Source organism: Lucilia sericata, unplaced genomic scaffold (genome assembly GCF_015586225.1).
Source record: "Lucilia sericata isolate MDLA Ls3-8-SP2 unplaced genomic scaffold, ASM1558622v1 Contig000071F_arrow, whole genome shotgun sequence".
Lineage (NCBI taxonomy): Eukaryota > Metazoa > Arthropoda > Insecta > Diptera > Calliphoridae > Lucilia > Lucilia sericata.
In genome coordinates, this window is record NW_023994105.1 from 313389 (window position 1) to 335638 (window position 22250).

Here is a 22250-nt window from a genome sequence, read left to right on the forward strand (position 1 = left end):
TTCTATGTCCCCATGTCCAGGAACCCACACAAGGGTAACCGATGAATGTCTCGCTATCTCCTCGAGAGACGACCGGCATTCTTGGACAACTTTCGACGTGGTAAACACATTCTCTAGGGATTTAATGGCTGCTTTGCTATCAGTAAATATGTGGATTTCCCTGTTAGATATCCCATAATACCGAATGTATTCTGCAGCAGTTTTTATGGCCATAATTTCAGCCTGTAGTACACTGCAGTAGTCAGGGAGTCCTTCTGACAGTCTTAAATTTAGCTATTCCGAGTAAATTCCACATCCTACTCCTACGTGTGTTTATGATCCATCAGTGAATATTTGAATGGAATCATCCATTTATGTATTGGCCATTAGTGTAGCTCATTCTATCCGGAATGCTTACTGCAAAGCCCGGATCGAATACCGGCTCAGGTATGACATAGTCAAGTAGTAATTTCATGCTTATTTGTTCTAAGATTTTGGCATGACCATATGTATTATACTTCCATGCCTTGATAGCCCCGACTTGTTTTACATAAATGTAGGGTGATACCCAGTTTAGGATAGTAAAGAGCGCTTTTGGCGGTGTTATTTTCAGTGCTCCTGTTACTATGATTGCTATGTTTGATATATCCAGTATATGTTTTTAGGGTTTAAGCCCCAGTTTAGGCCTATTGCCTTTTTACAACTGTAGATTGCAATGGTCGCTTTGGAGGACCTGTTAAGAGTGTTCAGGTTCCAGTTGAGTTTGTTGTCCAAAATTAGACCCAAGTATTTGGCACTATCAGACAGTGTTAGTGCAGATCCATTTATCTTAGGAGTTGCAAATCATGGGATCTTGTAATGCCTTGTGAATAGTACCAATTCTGTTTTGGCTGGATTAACTCCTAGACCACAGTTATGGCACCATTTTAGTACCATCTTTAGAGTGGATTCCAATATCTCAGACAGAATCCTTGGATTCTTACCAGCAGCTGCTATTGCAACGTCGTCTGCGTAGGCAGTTGTTTTGCAACTCGTGTTTTCCAGAAACCTTAGGATTGAGTTGATGTTGAGGTTTCATAAGAGTGGAGATAGTACCCCACCTTGCGGTGCACCTCGATTGGCTACTTTGGAGATTGTTGAGGATCCCCATGTAGATTCGATACATCTGTATTTTAGAAGCTTATTAACGAATGAAATAATAGCAATGTTAATTCGAACTTGTCTCATAGGGTCAATTTCGGCTTCCGGATTGACATTATTGTATGCTCCTTCTATATCAAGAAATGCCACAAGAGTGTATTCCTTGTATTTAAGGTATTTTTCTATGTAGCCCACTAGTTCGTGTAGCGCAGTTTCGGTATATCTATCTTTTATGTAGGCATGTTGCGCTTTAGATAAGACACCATATCCAATAGATGATCTGATGTAGACATCAATGATTCTCTCAAGTGTTTTTAGTAGGAAAGAGGATAGACTAATTGGTCTGAAGTCTTTTGCCTTAGTATCAGAGGCTTTTCCTCCTTTAGGGATAAACACGATTTTATATACCGTCCATTTCGAGGAACTCAGATTATCCGAGGCATGCTTATATCAATAAGCCATGGCATCAGTAGATCCACGTTTTTCTGTAGATCCGCTGGGATAATTCCATCTGGACCTGGGGATTTGAATGGGTGGAAGGTTTCCACCGCCCATTTGAAGCTATGTTATGTTATCGGCCTTGCCTTTCCTGATCGTTTTCCTACAGGATTTTTCAGTGGCTTCCGCTAAGGCGTCAGTTAGTATCTCCACTGTGGAGTCTAAAGAGGATATATCACAGATGGCGTTTGGGTTGGCACATATTGTACGCTTCAAAACCTCAGAATGGATAGTCCAGTTTGTTTTCTTTAGAAAGTGTGTTTCAGTGTCCGGATCAACGGAGAAGTTGAAGTCAATATATATATGATCAGAGAAAGAGCAGTCTTTAGACACGCTCCAGTCACTGATTGAATCAGAGTATTTATCGCTAACAAGTGTGACGTCAAGGACCTCTCTTCTGTTAGTAATAATAAAGGTGGGATCATTTCCCCTATTAGCTACTGTTAGTTTATTTTCTACAATAAAGCTGAGCAGTGACTCACCCCTTTGGTTTGTATCTGAGCTTCCGCAGATAGTGTGGTGAGCATTAGCATTTGCACAAATTATTAGAGGGATGTAGCAGCTCATGAACCATACTGTTTGCCGTTTATTTTCTACGGCGATGGTACACGTGTCCTTATCGCTAAAATCAGATAGAATAAAAGCTTTAAGGTTGTTCTTGACCATTATGCAAGCTCTGGTCTTACCTGGTCCGGCTGCGTACAGAATACTATAGCCGTGCTTATTTAGTCCGCAAACCCTGTTTCTATACAACAATGGTTCTTGGACGCAAATGAGCTCCTCCGTGCCTGAAGCTAATCGGAGAAGCGGGGCAGCTGACGCTGCTTTTGAGTGGTGAAGGTTAATTTGTGTAACCTTCACTACAATTCATCTCTGTGGATGTCAGTAACGTTGGCGTTTTCTGAATCAGACTCGTCCTTAGTTTTCAGAAGATCGTCTTCGTTGTCTGCCACTTTCATCTTTCCAGAGATGGAACCCACTAGTTCTGAAACCGATTGGGTACCCTCACTGGCAGATGAATAAACAGATACGTGGTCACAGCTCTCATGGTCCATATTCTCCGGAGCTTAAGGCTTGTCCTTGTCGTCACCCTTGTAGACTCTGAGGAAAATGGTTCCAAAATCATAGAAGATCTTCCCCTGAGTCTTCCTGAGTGACGACAAGGAGTCACTGTTGAGGATGATAGTGGCCTTCCTGGAACCGTCAACAGGGTCAGTAACCTTTGCTACTTTCCGGTCCTTTGTGGGTAGCTAACCTGTATGGCGGGGATCTTAGCAACAGATCTAAGCCTCTGTGGAACTTCGGCCAGAGGTAATACCTCGAGTCGCGCGCCAGGCCAAACTTCCCCGAGAGACGCTATGGCTGCTTTGTACAGCTGCGCTGAACGCTCGTCTATACAAGCAATGAGTTTGATGTGGCCTTGGTACCAACCAACATCTTCACACTGGGGCGGTGGTCCTGGTTTGTCTACAGTTTCCTGAGGAGATGGTGCCATCGCTGTTATTACGGTTGATGATCGCCCAAATGAGATGGTATTTCGCCACCTCTTTGTACGATCTCGCTTGGGGCAGCGGAGGCATGTTTTTGGAACGTTTTGTTCCTGGAAGAGTGCCTTCCTCTGACCGTTGCCGTTTAGGCGCTACTTCGGATGGTACCCGTTTAGGATTACCATCCTCCGTAGAAGTAGAGGCACCTTTATGTTCCTCAATGAGGATTTCCACCAATTTGGAGAGAGCTTCTCTCTTGCTCGGTGAGCTCATCAACTGGCTTGACACCAAGTAGATGATCATCTTGTGTAAAACATGACATACATGATATTTAAACATTTATTACTCAATTTTAATGTGTAAAGTTTAAAAATAATCAGAGTCACACTGTTAAAAACTGGAAGACCATTATATTTTAAGTTTTTTCTCGATTCGAGAAAAATACAGAAACGAGGTACTGGTTTCGAAGAACCACGTTGTACCAAGCTCGGTTTTCGATAGCCTATCGGTTTGGTTTTTAGTGTACTAGTAGCTTGCCGACTAGCGGAGTCTGGAGCTTCCACTCTACTAGTCGAGGTTTCAGTCACTTTCAACGTACTGCAGCCTGATACCGACGCCGCAGCAGTTGGGTCTTCGGAAATTGTTAAGCCCTTTACCGGATACGCAAGGCATGTTTTCTTATCGGACATTATGATAAAAAGTTCGTTGCATTTTAAGCCTACTGGCAGACATTCTTCGGACTGCCGCTCCACAGGAGACAGACGCAGACCATCAGCCGCTCAATATGAGTACAGACGCTGTTGGATTTGTGATTACGGACCGACCGAAAAAAATATAATATAATATAAATATACAAAAATTTTAAGAATTCGCCGCAAAATGAATCTATTCGCCTTGCTCCATATATAAAAATTAATTTCATAAATTCGCCGCAAAATGAAATGACTTCATATTATAATCTATTCGCCTTGGTGGTGGCAGTTCTGTAACAACAATATTTTACATGTATTTTGTTTTTGCATTTGGTTTACGTCATGGCGAAACTAATAAGGTGAAGTCATTTCAACAGATGTTTGTTTTTTTGTCCATGGAAATTTAGCCCGAAGTTGTCAAACTCCATATAAAAAAATTCTCTCTCAAACCCGATGCTATCAAACTACATATATAAAAAATTTCATAATTTCGCCGCAAAATGAAATGACATCACTTAATAGTCTATTCTCCTTGGTTTGGACCAAGGCCAATAGACTATAAGGTGAAGTCATTTCATTTTGCGGCGAATTCATGAAATTTTTTATATATGTAGTTTGACAGCGTCGGGTTTGAGAGAGAATTTTTTTATATTGAGTTTGACAACTTCGGGCTAAATTTCCATGGACAAAAAAACAATCAGCTGTTGAAATGACTTCACCTTATTAGTTTCGCCATGGTTTGGACAATTGTCTTTCATATTAAATTCGAACCAAGGCGAATTCACATATGGTGGTGTTATTCAATCAGCTGATTATTTTTTCTTCACTTGACTGGTACGTAATGATATCAGAGTTTGTTATTGTTTACATTTTTATATTTAAAAATTTCCGTTAAAACAAGGAAAAATTTCGTTAGTACTTTAAATAATTGATGTAAAAAACTGAAAATACCAAGTATTTTGTAATAGAATATTTTTCTTATATAAATAATGAGAAATGAGTAGCAACTTTATATAACAATAATATTTTCTTTAATTAATGTTATCAAATTAAACAATATTGTTTTTTATTTTATATTTCCACTTTTTACACATTTGCAACAAAGATTCTTTCATGCGGATTATAATTTTTCCACAAATTTGTATATTTATTTTTTACAAAAATATTCATTTTACATAATTTTAAGCACAAACTTACGTTTTGCAAATTAATCTGCCGGAGTAAAATTTATTATTATGAGCGTGTGCCAAATGATAGCAAAGTTCTATGGTGGATTTTAATTTTCCTATGGTGGGAACATTTTTACATTTTGCTGTGCCAAACGATATCTTTTTTGATTACATTAAATTTTTACAATTGTCACTAATTTCACAAGAAAATCTGCATTTATTTTAATAAATGAAACACTTTTATTGATTTTTTATTATTAAAATAAATTTCTACAATCATAAATGTATTATAAACTAAAATTATAAAATATTTTATTTTTTGTATTTTCAAATTTTTCTTTTCATTTGTCAAAAATTTATATAGCCCTATGAGCTAGTAAAATTTTATTCACCTCATATCTATCAAAAATTTACATTTTCAAGTAAATTGTTACCGATTGGCACACAGTCTATATATAAAAATTTCATAAAATAATTTCATTAAATGAATTCGCCGCAATTAAAACAGAAGTATACAATACTCGTTGTTACGCGGCAACGCGTTAAGTAGGGTTCTATAAAATACCCGTTAATAAAACAACCTTTTGATAAAACAGCAAACCCTAACAGCTGTTTTTGATTGTTGTGTGGTGAGTTTCTGTAAAAACGTAAACAAATGAAACAAAAACAAATTACTAGACATATTTATTTTGCGCTAAGAAAAATTTATGTATTTTAATAATGTTTTATAGCCAGTGCAAGTGTTCTTGGTGTACACCATCTACCCCAATAATAATCCCGGTTTCTTTAGAATCAAATATTTTTAAAACGGCCTTATATAATGTGCAATTCTATATTCCATGACTGGTTGATAGAGTCACGGAATCCATCGGAGATCAACCTAAAAAATGAAAAAGGGGTGGCTTTAACTTCTTGTTCCGTTCATATGGGGCAAGATTCGAGCCTCATCGTATCAGTTCGCCAGATACCTCATTTGTGTATATTGCAGGGTCCTGGTACCCAACACAGCCTTATTGTAAACGGTCTCATAATAACACTTAGATCTTTTCTTCATTCTACGACTATGCAAGAATACAGCTATGACATATTAATGCTTTAAGTACTGCATGACTATCAACCTAAAATCTTACAAGAGACCGGCGAACAATGTGATTCCCTATTAGTTCCGTCACTTTCAAGATCGCTAAATCACCACTTGTCAGACACAACCCATCAGGGAGTCAAGGAACGTTTTACACCGTTTGTAACACATCGAAATATTGGTCTAATGTCCATAAAAGTATATGCTGGGATCTTATTACAGTCTAAGACCATCTAGCCAATATTTGCTAAAATAATTTTAGTTTTTTATTGAAAATGGACAATATCGGTATACGATAAACTCATCAGGGAGTCATCGTTTGTAACACATCGAAATATTGGTCTAAAATCCATAAAAGTATATACTGGGATCTTAGCCAATATTTGCCAAAATATATTTAGTTGACGAAGTTTATTATTGAGCTTCAATATTCCAGTATAGCGAGGAAAAACGACAAAAACAAGTTTTATAGGAACTAAAATCCTTTTTCCAAATTTTATGAGGATCGCTTCATATTTGACACTGCTCTCTTATAAGGTTCATCTCAGGAAATTATTTTACAAGATTAATAAGATCCAAAACATTTCTGGGTTGGTCCAAAATTGATCCTACCCCCATATAAGTTCCCCTTCAGAAAAAGATATTAACTCCAATAATTGTAATAGAAATACCAATATAGTAAAGAAATTCCACATAAAAAATAAGTCAAAATCGTTTTGTCAAATTTAAGGGGATCGGTCCATAATTTAACCTATCCCCGATATAAGGTCCACCTTCCAACTTAAAGTTCTATATATGTTTTTATCGTGCACAAGATCGTCCGATAGCAGTTATATATAATTTTCTATATATGGCTATAGTCATATTTTTTGTAAAAAAAGTTTGTTGCTGTACTCACACCCTAGAACGATGAAATCCACATAACAAATTATGCCATCCGATTTGTATATTTCCAACCAAAAGTTCTATATAGGTTTTTATCGTGCACAAGATCGTCCGATAGCAGATATATATCAATTTATATATACTTCCATAATAACATTTTTTGTAAAAAAAAGTTTGTTGTTGTAGTACACACCCTAGAACGATGAAATCCGTAAAAAATTGTATGCCATCCGATTTCTACACTTCCAACTTAAAGTTCTATATAAGTTTTTATCGTGCACAAGATCGTCCGATAGCAGTTATATATCATTTTATATATACGGCCATAATAACATTTTTTTGTAAAAAAAAAAGTTTATTGTTATAGTACACACCCTAGAACGATGAAATCCGGAAAAAATTTATGCCATCCGATTTCTACACTTCAAACTTAATGTTCTATATAGGTTTTTATCGTGCACAAGATCGTCCGATAGCAGTTATATATCATTTTATATATACGGCCATAGTAACATTTTTTGTAAAAAAAAAGTTTGTTGTTGTAGTACACACCCTAGAACGATGAAATTCGGAAAAAATGTATGCCATCCGATTTCTACACTTCCAACTTAAAGTTCTATATAGGTTTTCATCGTGCACAAGATCGTCCGATAGCAGTTATATATAAATGTATATATACTTCCATAGTAACATTTTTTGTAAAAAAAAAGTTTGTTGTTGTAGTACGCACCCTAGAACGATGAAATCCGGAAAAAATGTATGCCATCCGATTTCTACACTTTCAACTTAAAGTTCTATATAGGTTTTTATCGTGCACAAGATCGTCCGATATCATTTATATATCATTTTCTATATATGACCATAGTAACATTTTTGGAATGTTTTTTATTAAAAGGCATTCTGTAACGATATAATCCGAAATATATTTATATTTTATCAGATTTGATCCTTTCCACATTTATATACATATTTTAATTGATCAAAAATAATTTTTTTAAAGTAAATCATGAAAATCAATTTTTTTGAATCTTTTCCACGTGCATAAACACATATTGAAAATGTAAATATTGAAAACGAGATTTTGCGTCTTTTCCACGTGCAGAAACACATATTTGTAAACAAAAATAACTCACCACACCAAAAAAAAAATGTTTATTTTGATAAAACAGCTGTTACGGGCGCACATAAAGAAAACAACCCGACGAAAAAGTAAAACAAACCGTAACAGCTGTTTTATCAAAATAAACATTTATTTTGGTGTGGTGAGTTTTTTTTTTTACAAAAATGTGTTTGTGCACGTGGAAAAGACGCAAAAACTCGTTTTCAATATTTACATTTTCAATATGTGTTTATGAACGTGGAAAAGATTCAAAAAATTGATTTTTATGATTTACTTTAAAAAAATTATTTTTGATCAATTAAAATATGTATATAAATGTGGAAAGGAACAAATCTGATAAAATATAAATATATTTGGGATTATATCGTTACAGAATGCCTTTTAATAAAAAACAATCAAAAAATGTTACTATGGTCATATATAGAAAATGATATATAAATGCTATCGGACGATCTTGTGCATGATAAAAACCTATATAGAACTTTAAGTTGGAAGTGTAGAAATCGGATGGCATACATTTTTTTCCGGATTTCATCGTTCTAGGGTGTGTACTACAACAACAAACTTTTTTTTTACAAAAAATGTTATGGAAGTATATATAAATTGATATATAACTGCTATCGGACGATCTTGTGCACGATAAAAACCTATATAGAACTTTAAGTTGGAAGCGTAGAAATCGGATGACATACATTTTTTTCCGGATTTCATCGTTCTAGTGTGTGTACTACAACAACAAACTTTTTTTTTACAAAAAATGTTACTATGGCCGTATATATAAAATGATAAATAACTGCTATCGGACGATCTTGTGCACGATAAAAACCTATATAGAACTTTAAGTTGGAAATGTAGAAATCGGATGACATACATTTTTTTCCGGATTTCATCGTTTTAGGGTGTGTACTACAACAACAAACTTTTTTTACAAAAAATGTTACTATGGCCGTATATATAAAACTATATATAACTGCTATCGGACGATCTTGTGCACGATAAAAACCTATATAGAACTTTAAGTTGGAAGTGTAGAAAACAGATGGCATACATTTTTTTGTAGATTTCATCGTTCTATTGTATGTATTACAACAACAAACTTTTTTTTACAAAAAATGATACTATGGCCGAATATATAAAATGATATATAACGTCAATCGGACGATCTTGTGCACGATTAAAACCTATATAGAATTTTAAGTTGGAAGTGTAGAAATCGTTCTAGGGGGTGTACTACAACAACAAACTTTTTTTTCACAAAAAATGTTACTATGGTAGTATATATAAAATGATATATAACTGCTATCGGACGATCTTGTGAACGATAAATATCTATATAGAACTTTAAGCTGGAAGTGTAGAAATCGGATGGTATAATTTGTTTACCGGATTTCATCGTTCTAGGGGGTGTACTACAACAACAAACTTTTTTTCACAAAAAATGTTACTATGGTAGTATATAGAAAATTATATATAACGTCTATCGGACGATATTGTGCACGATAAAAACATATATAGAACTTTAAGTTGGAAGTGTAGAAATCGGATGGCATAATCTGTTTGAGATTTTAGGTAGGGTCAACTGTGGACCGATAAGTGTTATAATAAGTGTTATTATGAGACCGTTAACAATAAGGCTGTGTTGGGTACCAGGACCCTGCAATATACGCAAAAGAGGTATCTGGCGAACTGACACGATGAGGCTCGAATCTTGCCCCATATGAACGGAACAAGAAGTTAAAGCCACCCCTTTTTCATTTTTTTAGGTTGATCTCCGATGGATTCCGTGACTCTATCAACCAGTCATGGAATATAGAATGAATTGCACATTATATATGGCGTTTTTAAAAAGGTTTGATTCTAAAGAAACCGGAATTATTATTGGGGTAGATGGTGTACACCAAGAACACTTGCACTGGATATAAAACATTATAAAAATACATAAATTTTTGTTAGCACAAAATAAATATGTCCAGTAATTTGTTTTTGTTTCATATGTTTACGTTTTTACAGAAACTCACCACACAACAATCAAAAACAGCTGTTAGGGTTTGCTGTTTTATCAAAAGGCTGTTTTATTAACGGGTATACAAAAAGTCGATTGTTCGATTATTCGAAAGTCGATTTATAGAACCCTAGATACCAGTTAATAAAACAACCTTTTGATAAAACAGCAAACCCTAACAGCTTTTTTTGATTGTTGTGTGGTGAGTTTCTGTAAAAACGTAAACAAATGAAACAAAAACAAATTACTAGACATATTTATTTTGTGCTAAGAAAAATGTATGTATTTTAATAATGTTTTATAGCCAGTGCAAGTGTTCTTGGTGTACACCATCTACCCCAATAATAATCCCGGTTTCATTAGAATCAAGTATTTTTAAAACGGCCATATATAATGTGCAATTCATTCTATATTCCATGACTGGTTGAAAGAGTCACGGAATCCATCGGAGATTAACCTAAAAAATGAAAAAGGGATGGCTTTAACTTCTTGTTCCGTTCATATGGGACAAGATTCGAGCCTCATCGTATCAGTTCGCCAGATACCTCATTTGTGTATATTGCAGGGTCCTGGTACCCAACACAGCCTTATTGTAAACGGTCTCATAATAACACTTAGATCTTTTCTTCATTCTACGACTATGCAAGAATACAGCTATGACATATTAATGCTTTAAGTACTGCATGACTATCAACCTAAAATCTTACAAGAGACCGGCGAACAATGTGATTCCCTATTAGTTCCGTCACTTTCAAGATCGCTAAATCACCACTTGTCAGACACAACCCATCAGGGAGTCAAGGAACATTTTACACCGTTTGTAACACATCGAAATATTGGTCTAATATCCATAAAAGTATATGCTGGGATCTTATTACAGTCTAAGATTGAGTTTGTTATTGAAAATGGACAATATCGGTATACGATAAACTCATCAGGGAGCCAAGGAACTTTTACACCGAAATATTGGTCTAAAATCCATAAAAGTATAGACTAGGATCTTAGCCAATATTTGCCAAAATATTTTTAGTTGATGGAGTTTATTATTGAGCTTCAATATTCCAGTATAGCGAAGAAGAACGACAAAAACAAGTTTTATAGGAACTAAAATCTTTTTGCCAAATTTTATGAGGATCAGGAAATTATTTTACAAGATTTATATGATCCAAAACCTTTCTGGTTTGGTTCAAAATTGATCCTACCCCCATATAAGTTCCCCTTCAGAAAAAGATATTAACTCCAATAATTGTAATAAAAATACCAATATAGCAAGGAAATTCCACATAAACAAGGAGTCAACATCGTTTTGTCAAATTTAAGGGGATCGGTCCATAATTTAACCTATCCCCGATATAAGGTCCACCTCGGGAAATTACTACCACTCATAACTGGCTTAAAAAAATAGCTATAAAATCCGACAACAACTTTTATATGAAACAAAATTTATCTGTTGAATTTTGTAAGGGTCGGTCCACAGTTGACCCTACCTACAATCTCAAACAGATTATGCCATCCGATTTCTACACCTCCAACTTAAAGTTCTATATAGGTTTTTATAGTGCACAAGATCGTCCGATAGCAGTTATATATAATTTTCTATTTACTTCCATAATAAAATTTTTTGTAAAAAAAAAAGTTTGTTGTTGTAGTACACACCCTAGCAAGATGAAATCCGGAAAAAAATATATGCCATCCGATTTCTACACTTCCAACTTAAAGTTATATATAATTTTCTATATATTTCCATAATAAAACTATGTAAAAAAAAGTTTTTTGTTGTAGTACACACCTTGAACGATGAAATCCGGAAAAAAATGTATACCATCCGATTTCTACACTTCCAACTTAAAGTTCTATATAGGCTTTTATCGTGCACAAGATCGTCCGATAGCAGTTATATATCATTTTATATATACTTCCATAATAACATTTTTTGTAAAAAAAGTTTGTTGTTGTAGTACACACCCTAGAACGATGAAATCCGGAAAAAATGTATGTCATCCGACATACACTTCCAACTTAAAGTTCTATATAGGTCTTTATAGTGCACAAGATCGTCCGATAGCTGTTATATATCAATTTATATATACGGCCATAATAAAATTTTTTGTAAAAAAAAAGTTTGTTGTTGTAGTACACACCCTAGAACGATGAAATCCGGAAAAAAATGTACGCCATCCGATTTTTACACTTCCAACTTAAAGTTCTATATAGGTTTTTATCATGCACAAGATCGTCCGATAGCAGTTATATATCATTTTATATATACGGCCATAGTAACATTTTTTGTAAAAAAAAAGTTTGTTGTTGTAGTACACACCCTAGAACGATGAAATCCGGAAAAAAATGTATGCCATCCGATTTCTACACTTCCAACTTAAAGTTCTATATAGGTCTTTATCGTGCACAAGATCGTCCGATAGCAGTTATATATCAATTTATATATACTTCCATAATAACATTTTTTTGTAAAAAAAAAAGTTCGTTGTTGTAGTACACACCCTAGAACGATGAAATCTGGAAAAAAATGTATGTCATCCGATTTCTACACTTCCAACTGAAAGTTCTATATAAGTGTTTAACATGCACAAGATCGTCCGATAGCAGTTATATATCAATTTATATATACTTCCATAATAACATTTTTTGTAAAAAAAAGTTTGTTGTTGTAGTACACACCCTAGAACGATGAAATCCGGAAAAAAATGTATGTCATCCGATTTCTACACTTCCAACTTAAAGTTCTATATAGGTCTTTATCGTGCACAAGATCGTCCGATAGCAGTTATATATCAATTTATATAAACGGCCATAATAACATTTTTTGTAAAAAAAAGTTTGTTGTTGTAGTACACACCCTAGAACGATGAAATCCGGAAAAAAATGTACGCCATCCCATTTCTACACTTCCAACTTAAAGTTCTATATAGGCTTTTATCATGCACAAGATCGTCCGATAGCAGTTATATATCATTTTAAATATACGGCCATAGTAACATTTTTTGTAAAAAAAAAGTTTGTTGTTGTAGTACAAACCCTAGAACGATGAAATCCGGAAAAAAATGTATGTCATCCGATTTCTGCACTTCCAACTTAAAGTTCTATATAGGTTTTTATCGTGCACAAGATCGTCCGATAGCAGTTATATATCAATTTATATATACTTCCATAACATTTTTTGTAAAAAAAAGTTTGTTGTTGTTGTACACACCCTAGAACGATGAAATCCGGAAAAAAATGTATGTCATCCGATTTCTACACTTCCAACTTGAAGTTCTATATAGGTTTTTATCATGCACAAGATCGTCCGATAGCAGTTATATATCATTTTATATATACGGCCATAGTAACATTTTTTGTAAAAAAAAAGTTTGTTGTTGTAGTACACACCCTAGAACGATGTAATCTGGAAAAAATGTATGTCATCCGATTTCTACACTTCCAACTTAAAGTTCTATATAGGTTTTTATCGTGCACAAGATCGTCCGATAGCAGTTATATATCAATTTATATATACTTCCATAATATTTTTTGTAAAAAAAAAGTTTGTTGTTGTAGTACACACCCTAGAACGATGAAATCCGGAAAAAAATGTATGTCATCCGATTTCTACACTTCCAACTTAAAGTTCTATATAGGTTTTTATCATGCACAAGATCGTTCGATAGCAGTTATATATCATTTTATATATACGGCCATAGTAACATTTTTTGTAAAAAAAAGTTTGTTGTTGTAGTACACACCCTAGAACGATGAAATCCGGAAAAAAATGTTTGTCATCCGATTTCTACACTTCCAACTTAAAGTTCTATATAGGTTTTTATCATGCACAAGATCGTCCGATACATTTATATATTATTTTCTATATATGACCATAGTATTATTTTTTGAATGTTTTTTATTAAAAGGCATTCTGTAACGATATAATCCCAAATATATTTATATTTTATCAGATTTGTTCCTTTCCACATTTATATACATATTTTAATTGATCAAAACTAATTTTTTTAAAGTAAATCATGAAAATCAATTTTTTTGAATCTTTTCCACGTGCATAAACACATATTGAAAATGTAAATATTGAAAACGAGTTTTTGCGTCTTTTCCACGTGCACAAACACATATTTGTAAACAAAAAAACTCACCACACCAAAAAAAATGTTTATTTTGTTAAAACAGCTGTTGCGGTTTGTTTTATTTTTCGTCGGGTTGTTTTCTTTATGTGCGTCTGTTACGGTTTGTTTTATTTTTCGTCGGGTTGTTTTCTTTATGTGCGTGAACCCTATTTCAAATTTCATCCAAACCTAAAGACATCAATTTTAAAAGTTGTTTCACTTGACACGAAATTGCCCATATATATGTATGTATACTAGCTTACCCAGTGTGCTTTGCTACACTAAAAACCATATTCCCATATAAAATTTTTTCTAGTTGTTATATATTCCCAGATATACGACTTTTAATATTTAATTTATATGGAAGGAGCCTCGCCCAGTTTTTTTGTCGACTTATTCTTAAACCAAATATCCATATTGATGCTAAAGCTACTTGTACAACAGTTCAGGTCTCCTATCTGTTGTAGTTCACATAGGTGTCAAGTTGTTTTTGCAAAATTTGATGATTCTATCTCTAATAGTCTCCCTGATATACGAAATTTTGTATTTTATCACGCCCCCTAATGATTATCCGCCAATTTATTACACTAATGTTCACATGGATGTCCAAGTTGTTCTTGCAAAATTTGACAATTCTATCTCTAATAGATTCTCAGATATACGAATTTTTGTACTTAATTCATATGGGGGTATCTCGCCCCCTTAAAATTTGAGGACTCTAACTTATACATATATTTTCTCAGAAATACTAATTCAATATTTTCTGTATATAGGAAGTGCCATGCCCACTATACACGGTCCGCCCATTTTGCCTACAATTGTCCATATTTATGTCAAAATCGGTCGGTCCAGCTATTTAACCGTCTATAGACTTCAAACAAACAAACCAACAAATAAAGACACTCATATTTATATATATAGATAAACTAACATTTAGATTGACTTATAAATAAAGTAGTTTCCCGGTTTAACGAAAGATATAATGTCAGGCACAATCGTATAAACGAAAATTTTTTTAAACACAATAACAACTTTTCTATGATTTATTGATAAAAATATGGTAATGTAACTAACTACCTTCCATGTTTATAAAGATTGTGATCATTTTTATGCATTTGTTTGTTAAAATATAAACAAACCAAATTTAAAGATTTTAAGAAAGAAATTTATTAAAGTTAGATGACCGATTTGTTTTCTTATTAAAATGAGAAAATTTCGAACTTAATTCCCGCGTGTAAAATTCTGATTATTTCGAGTAATTTTGTTGGCAACCAATTCCTGTTCACTATGTATTTTGAAAATAATCACAATATTCCTTTAATTAAAGTTTTTTGTTAAAATGTGTATCTTTCTTAAAAAATGTTGTACATGTAACATAAAATTGGCATTTTTCCCATAATATAACCTTTTTAAATTTTTCAGAGATTTTATTTACAAATTTTTTAACGATAAAATTAAATTTTTTAGGTTTTATTTATTTTTTTTCTAGGAAAGAAATTGTTAAAAATCAACTTTTTGTTGGCTTAAAGAAGGGTCGAGTCTGCAATAAAATTCTTGTATATGTCAATGGCTTATTGAAGGTATTTCAAGCTATTTGACTACGAATACGATTTTTGCGAATTTTGCCTGAAATTGATTAATAAACTTAAATTAAGTTTTAATTGTACTTATAAAGTTTACAAGATGTTCAGTGGTTTACAATAAGAAAATAAGTGTTACCATTTATTTTCAGAGTTCAGTAAAAGTATGAACAGAACAAGCAGGCCCAACATTTTTCATACAACTTGACAGAATAACCCGGTAACCGGTTTGAACTAAATTTGTTTTAATTCACAAAAATGAAGATAAAAATTAAGATGACTAAAGATGACAAATTATAGAAATAAATGACAGAAAGATGACAGCCAGTTAAAATAGATTATTGTCCTTTAAAAAAGAGGACGTATGGTCAGCTTATGTAAATGGAAAATTAAGATTTACAGAGAAAAACTTAACATAATAATATTTTTTCTATTAAGACTGTGTGCCAAACGGCAGCAAAGTTCTATGGTAAAATAAAAATTTATTATTTTGGAAAATATTATCACTTTTGCTGTGCCAAACGAAATCTTTTTTGATTACATTTAATTTTGACAATTGGCACTAATTGCACAAGAAAATCTGCATTTGTTTTAATAAAGGAAGCACTTTTATTGATTTTTTTATTATTGAAATAAATTTCTACAATCACAAATGTATTATAAACTGAAATCAAAAATTTATGTAGCCTTATGAGCTAGTAAAATTTTATTCACCTCATATCTATCAAAAATTTACATTTTCAAAAAAATTGTTACCGATTGGCACACACTCTAAATGCTAACATATTTAACAATATTGTTTTATATTTTATATTTACACTTTGTAGATAAAGCGATTAAGTAAAAAAATCCGAAACACAGCTCTTCTACGTTGAGACTTTTAGACTATCCGTTCTCTTCTACACAAAATTTTGACAGATCATATTACTTGTGTGCTCGTGTGAAGGTAGCTTTATTACCCGTGTCTATATTAGACAAATATTTATTATGCTAAACGTCAAATTGTTATCATGATAAAAAATTAGCAGGTACAGATAGCATTTATTAGCGTTATAACCTCGTTGTCTAAACAAACGTCATTTTATTGTAAAATTTGTTTAGAATTTTGTTTTTGTGTAATTAAAATTGATTTTAACATAAGTTTTAGTGAAATTAATGTTTATTTACAAAATTTACCAGTCAAGTAAAAAAATAATTAATCAGCTGTTTGAATAACACCACCTTATGTAAATTCGCCTTGTTAGCCGTTTTACAGTCTATTTTAGGCCGACGGCTAAATTTTTAGAATCAGCTGCCGACGTCGTTAATGTTTGTCGTCACTGAAGCAGTTGATTCTGCTAACAATCCGGCTCCGGGCATTTTTTATCTTGTAAAATGCGATATAATTGTGATAATATTATAATATTTGTTGTATTATGTGTTGGTATAGGCACCCGTGGAATTGTGTCATTGAGCTCGTATTCAGGAGCATCGACACCGCCTTTGTTTGGTGATTATGAAGCACAGAGGCATTGGCAAGAAATAACATATAATCTCCCATCTAATCAGTGGTATTTGAACAGTACTGATAACGATCTACTTTATTGGGGCATTGATTATCCTCCTTTGACTGCATATCATAGTTTATTTGTTGGAATCATTGCAAATAGAATTAATTCAAGTTATGTCCGGTTATATGATTCTCGTGGGTTTGAATCTGTTGAGCATAAAAGCTTTATGCGCCTTACAGTACTTGCGGCCGATTTCATTATTTATATTCCGGCTTGTGTGATTGTTTTGACATCTTTAAAACCATATATATCTACAGAACATTTATTGCCGTCTTTGGTGTTATTAGTTTTGTACCCTGGTCAAGTGCTAATAGACAATGGACACTTTCAGTACAATAATGTATCTCTTGGATTATTTATTTATTCAGTTGCATGCATAATACAAAATCGATATAACTGGGCCAGCCTTTTTTTTACCTTATCCATAAATTACAAACAAATGGAATTATATCATGCATTGCCCATTTTTGTTTATCTCCTTAAGTCATCGTTTTTGGAAAAATCGTAAGTAAACAGTTTGGTGATACTTTTTAAACAGCCCAGTCATGAATATTCTTAAGGGGAACTAATGTAAATTAAAAGCTGCCGTTATTTCACAAAACCATCGATATAACGGTACCTATACAAATTTTAAAAATTGTAGCAAAGATTTCCAGCTGGGTAATTTGAAAAAATTTCGAACAAAAAAGTAGGACTTTAAACATAACCCCCTCCGATTTCGATGAAATTCGGTACATTCATTCTTCGTGCAAAAACCAAATTTAAAGTTCTCCAAAATTCGTTACGGTTTAGATTTTATCGAGGTTCAAAGTTCATATTTTTTAGGACTTTTTTCAACAAACATTAAATTTGACATCGAATGATTTTCTTCAAATTTGAAACATGCTGTGTTTTTTCGAAATTTATATCTATAACCAAAGTATAACAAGCAGTCCGACTCTTTGACAGCAGTACCTAACTCTAAGCATGCGTTAGTGAAAAAGTACCTAACTCTAAATATGTGTATACACTCCCGCTCACTTAAATAGGTTCACTGTTTTGTTTACATTCAAATTTTTTGCAAAAAAATAATGGACTAATGGGTTATATTAAAATTTTAATTGATACCATGATGTCTTATATATCTCTAGATAGACATTAGTGCAATACTTAATAACCGATTTTTAATATTTTTCTTCTAAAATACTACGTTTTTGAACAACATTTTTTTGGCTCATTTGAATAGGTTCATCATCTTTAATTGACAAAAACTACAACAAAATGCATTTTTCATGAAACTTTTTTATTTTTATAAACATTTTTACAAGGTTTTAGAAAAGATTTATTAAGGAACATATCCGCCGTTACTTGATATAACTCCGAAAATTCGAGATGATAAAAAGTTATAAAGATTCTTAAGTAATGGCAAGGAAATTTCGGTCCATGCCTTTTTAGTTCCTTTAATTTAGGCTTCTTTTGTGTCATACTGCCTGCCCGACCTATAGACATTACGAGAAAGAATATCCGAAACCTTTTCAATAATAAATAGGTGAAAAGATTATGGAGGCCACTCCAAAATTTTTACATTCTGGCTTCGAATTCACCCTTTTACAGCCCTGCCGGTTTGGATCGGGGCATTATATTTTTGAAATATCCACGACAAGGGTTCAAAGATATCCGAAAATGTGAAAAAAGCTGTTTCCAGTATGGCATTACAATTATTACAATTCTTACTAGATGGAAGAAATTGAAGCTCACATGTTTCATAATACGAAATTGCCCCCCACTACATACCACATCCTCCAGAGCTTGCAGACGACTCAGGTAGAGCTCTTCCTTTCAAAAATCAAAAATAATGATTATATCGATCTGGACCTTTTAAATTAAACTTTTTTCCATCCGAAAAAACAAGATGTCGATATTGATTTTTATAACCATGTGTTCACGTGCAAACTGATTAGGTTTTCTCTTTACGAGTGGCAATTGGAGTGGGCTTTATTAATTTTTTAATATTTTTAAAGCCTTGGCCCTTCTTACAATTCGTTTTACTGTAGCTAGGCTTGCTGTAACACCCACTTTTTCTTTAATGTTTGCTGCAGAATCACTTGACTTGGAGGCAAATTTTATGAAATCTCTTCTGTCCGCTTTTGTTATGACTCCATATGTAGTTCCATTTATGTTTTTTTAATATTCAGACTGTTTTCTTATAAAATTGCGAATAACATTCTGAATTGGCCAAATTTTTTGCCAAATTCCTGTGATTTTGTACAGTTTCCAAAAACCCTTGAATTTTGTGATTTTATTCTTTAGTTAATGGGTTACCGCAACCTATTTTTTAAAAAATATGTTGTCTATATTCACAGACACTAGAATAAGAATGGATTTTACCCACTGCCAGCAGTAAACTGATTTTATACTGACTAAACCTAATTAAGTGAGCCAAAAAATATAGCTATGTTAGAAAAAAAAAATTATTAAAAATCATGTTATTATTTAAAATTTTAATATTACTAATTAGTCCATTATTTTCTACAAAAAATTAATTTGATTGTAAACAAAACAGTGAACCTATTTAAGTGAACGGGAGTGTATTACTGAATGGTATGAAAACCCAATAATCGATTTTTTCGATCAACTATTTTAGTTTCCATTTTTAAGTCGATTAATCGGGCCCAATAATCGATTATTTTGACCGATTACGACTATTAAGATTTTTTACATACATTTTTTCCAGTTTTTAATTAAAAACAGGTAAAAATGTAATATTCGTTCGAAATCTAATTAAAATGTTACATGCACCTCAAAAAAAGGTGCTTTAATTACCCTTCTTAAAATATTTATTGTTATATATTTATGGGTCCCCAAAATATTTTGAGTATTCGTGACTTGTTACAAAAAAGGTCCTTTTTAGATATGTATTTTTTTAACATTTATCATTTAAAAGGTTTTTTGAATGCCAATTTACATAGTTAAGAAATTTAGGTTTTAACAGAAATTTAAAATATGGAGTTATTTTTTAAACCCAGGGTGCACTTATAAGGTGAGTCAATTCAACAGCTGATCACTCATTTTTTTATTTGAGGTAGATACAACTGTCAAAGTACACCATTTAGAGTTGCCACAATCCGAAAACATATGTACATCTATCTAGGGATTCATTATATTTTTAGGACAAAAAATTAATAAATACATTTTATATTCATTTTAATCCGTAGTAAATTTATGCGAAATACTCAAAAATTGCACAAACCATTTGTCTTAAATATGCATCTATTTTATCATTTATAGGGAACTTTTTACTACTCAATTGAGAGTACAAACATCCCACAATTGTAAATAAAATTATTAAAACTCGATTTTATCATAGATATCTTAATTTTTAACAACTTTCCGTGGTAGTTGTTTGGTCATATTTCTATAAAGATCATTGTATATTTCTTATACGACAATACACAGTGGGGCAGAATCGACATTTTTTGGAAATAAATCTGGCATTTCTAAACGACTGATCCGATCGGTATAAAATTTGGCGTGAGCGTAGCCAAGGAGTATTCGAGTTTAAGTTTTGAAGATGAACCCCGCAGATGCCCCAGGGACGGCGCTGTGGCGGCTCAAAGTAGGGTACCTACGACATGTAAAATTTTTAAACTCGTGCCATTTTTTTGTTTTTCATCCAAATACAAAGATTTTTATATTTTCTGAAAGCGCTCTACGAGATCATGCTTGGACATACTACTTATCTCTTATAATATCCGAGTTATAGGCATTTAAAAATGGACTCAATTTTTTCTTGTTAGTTAGACAACAAAATTTCCAATAATATACAAAAAATTTCAGATCAATATCATTTACAGATCCAAAACTATACTTTTTTTAATTTAAAAATTCAAAAAATTTTAGATTTTTGCCAAAAATGTGTCTTAACTCTTTTATTAATAAAATAAAATTTTCTTTAAGAACATATAACAATTTTATAGTTTTCTAAAAGGAATCTTTACGCAGAACGCTTTGGCGTAAAAAACTTGTCCTATTTTTTGAAAATGTTGCCACTGCGTCCTTCCGAATATGACCTATTTTTTATCAAAACTTCAACTTTGGGCGACATGTTCTAAAGTCCCAAAGCTGGGATCAGAAAACTGAAAGCAGTTTTGGAAACCTCAATATGTTTTCTATTTATTCCAAAAGTATTTTCCCAGCCCTGAAATAAATGTGGACCCTATGGGCAAAAAATAAAAAATCCCATTTTTGGGATTTTCATTCCTATTTTTGGGAATTGCGGGATGCCCTTTGACCTTTTCAATTTTTTTTTTGCATTTTCTTATTTGAAATGACAAATTTAACAAGCGTTGAAAATTTCATTGAGTTTTGTTCATAAATAAAGATTTTGTCATATATTACATATTTGTTTAATTTCTAAAACTATGATTTATATCAAAATTTTAATAGGGTCGCAGATAGCTACAACAATTTAGTCGATATTTATCCCTTAATATCATTTTTTAGTTAGATATGGAAATTCTCGATTCTTTACAAAAAATTTCAAGCCAATATCTCAATTACATTCAAAAATATGTTCATTTAAACCTGTGTCCTTTAATTTCATCTTTTTCATATTTTAGTGTGACAGAACACACATTTGGTGTTGAATAAAATATTTGGACAATTTTTAAAAATTATTTAGTTAATTATTTTATTAAAGACTATAACATTGTATATACAATAAAAAATTATAATATTATTATGAGCCACGCACAACAACACCTAAATCACCCCACACAAACCACCTTTCCCGCCCACCGAAATATAAAACACTATTTAATACAATATCAGCAGTTAGTATAATAGCTTTTTTTATTTGAACTGTTTATCTTAAACACAATACAATTAATTCTTACAACCTACTTATATAGTTAATTCCTAACACTACTTATTTTCTATAAAATAATCTGTCATATCGGTATACATATCCAGAA

At 32.5% G+C, this 22250-nt stretch overlaps 1 protein-coding gene across 1 annotated transcript in view; it reads left to right on the plus strand.

Moving 5' to 3' along the window:
* The first annotated feature begins 17035 nt into the window (after positions 1 to 17035).
* The window catches only part of LOC119616425 (probable dolichyl pyrophosphate Man9GlcNAc2 alpha-1,3-glucosyltransferase), a 75613-nt gene continuing 70398 nt past the window's right edge, over positions 17036 to 22250 (plus strand). Inside the window, exon 1 of the mRNA XM_037972755.1 lies at positions 17036 to 17802. Within this exon, the coding sequence (XP_037828683.1) occupies positions 17123 to 17802 (680 nt within the window). The 5' untranslated portion in view covers positions 17036 to 17122. The remainder of the gene's footprint in view (positions 17803 to 22250) is intronic.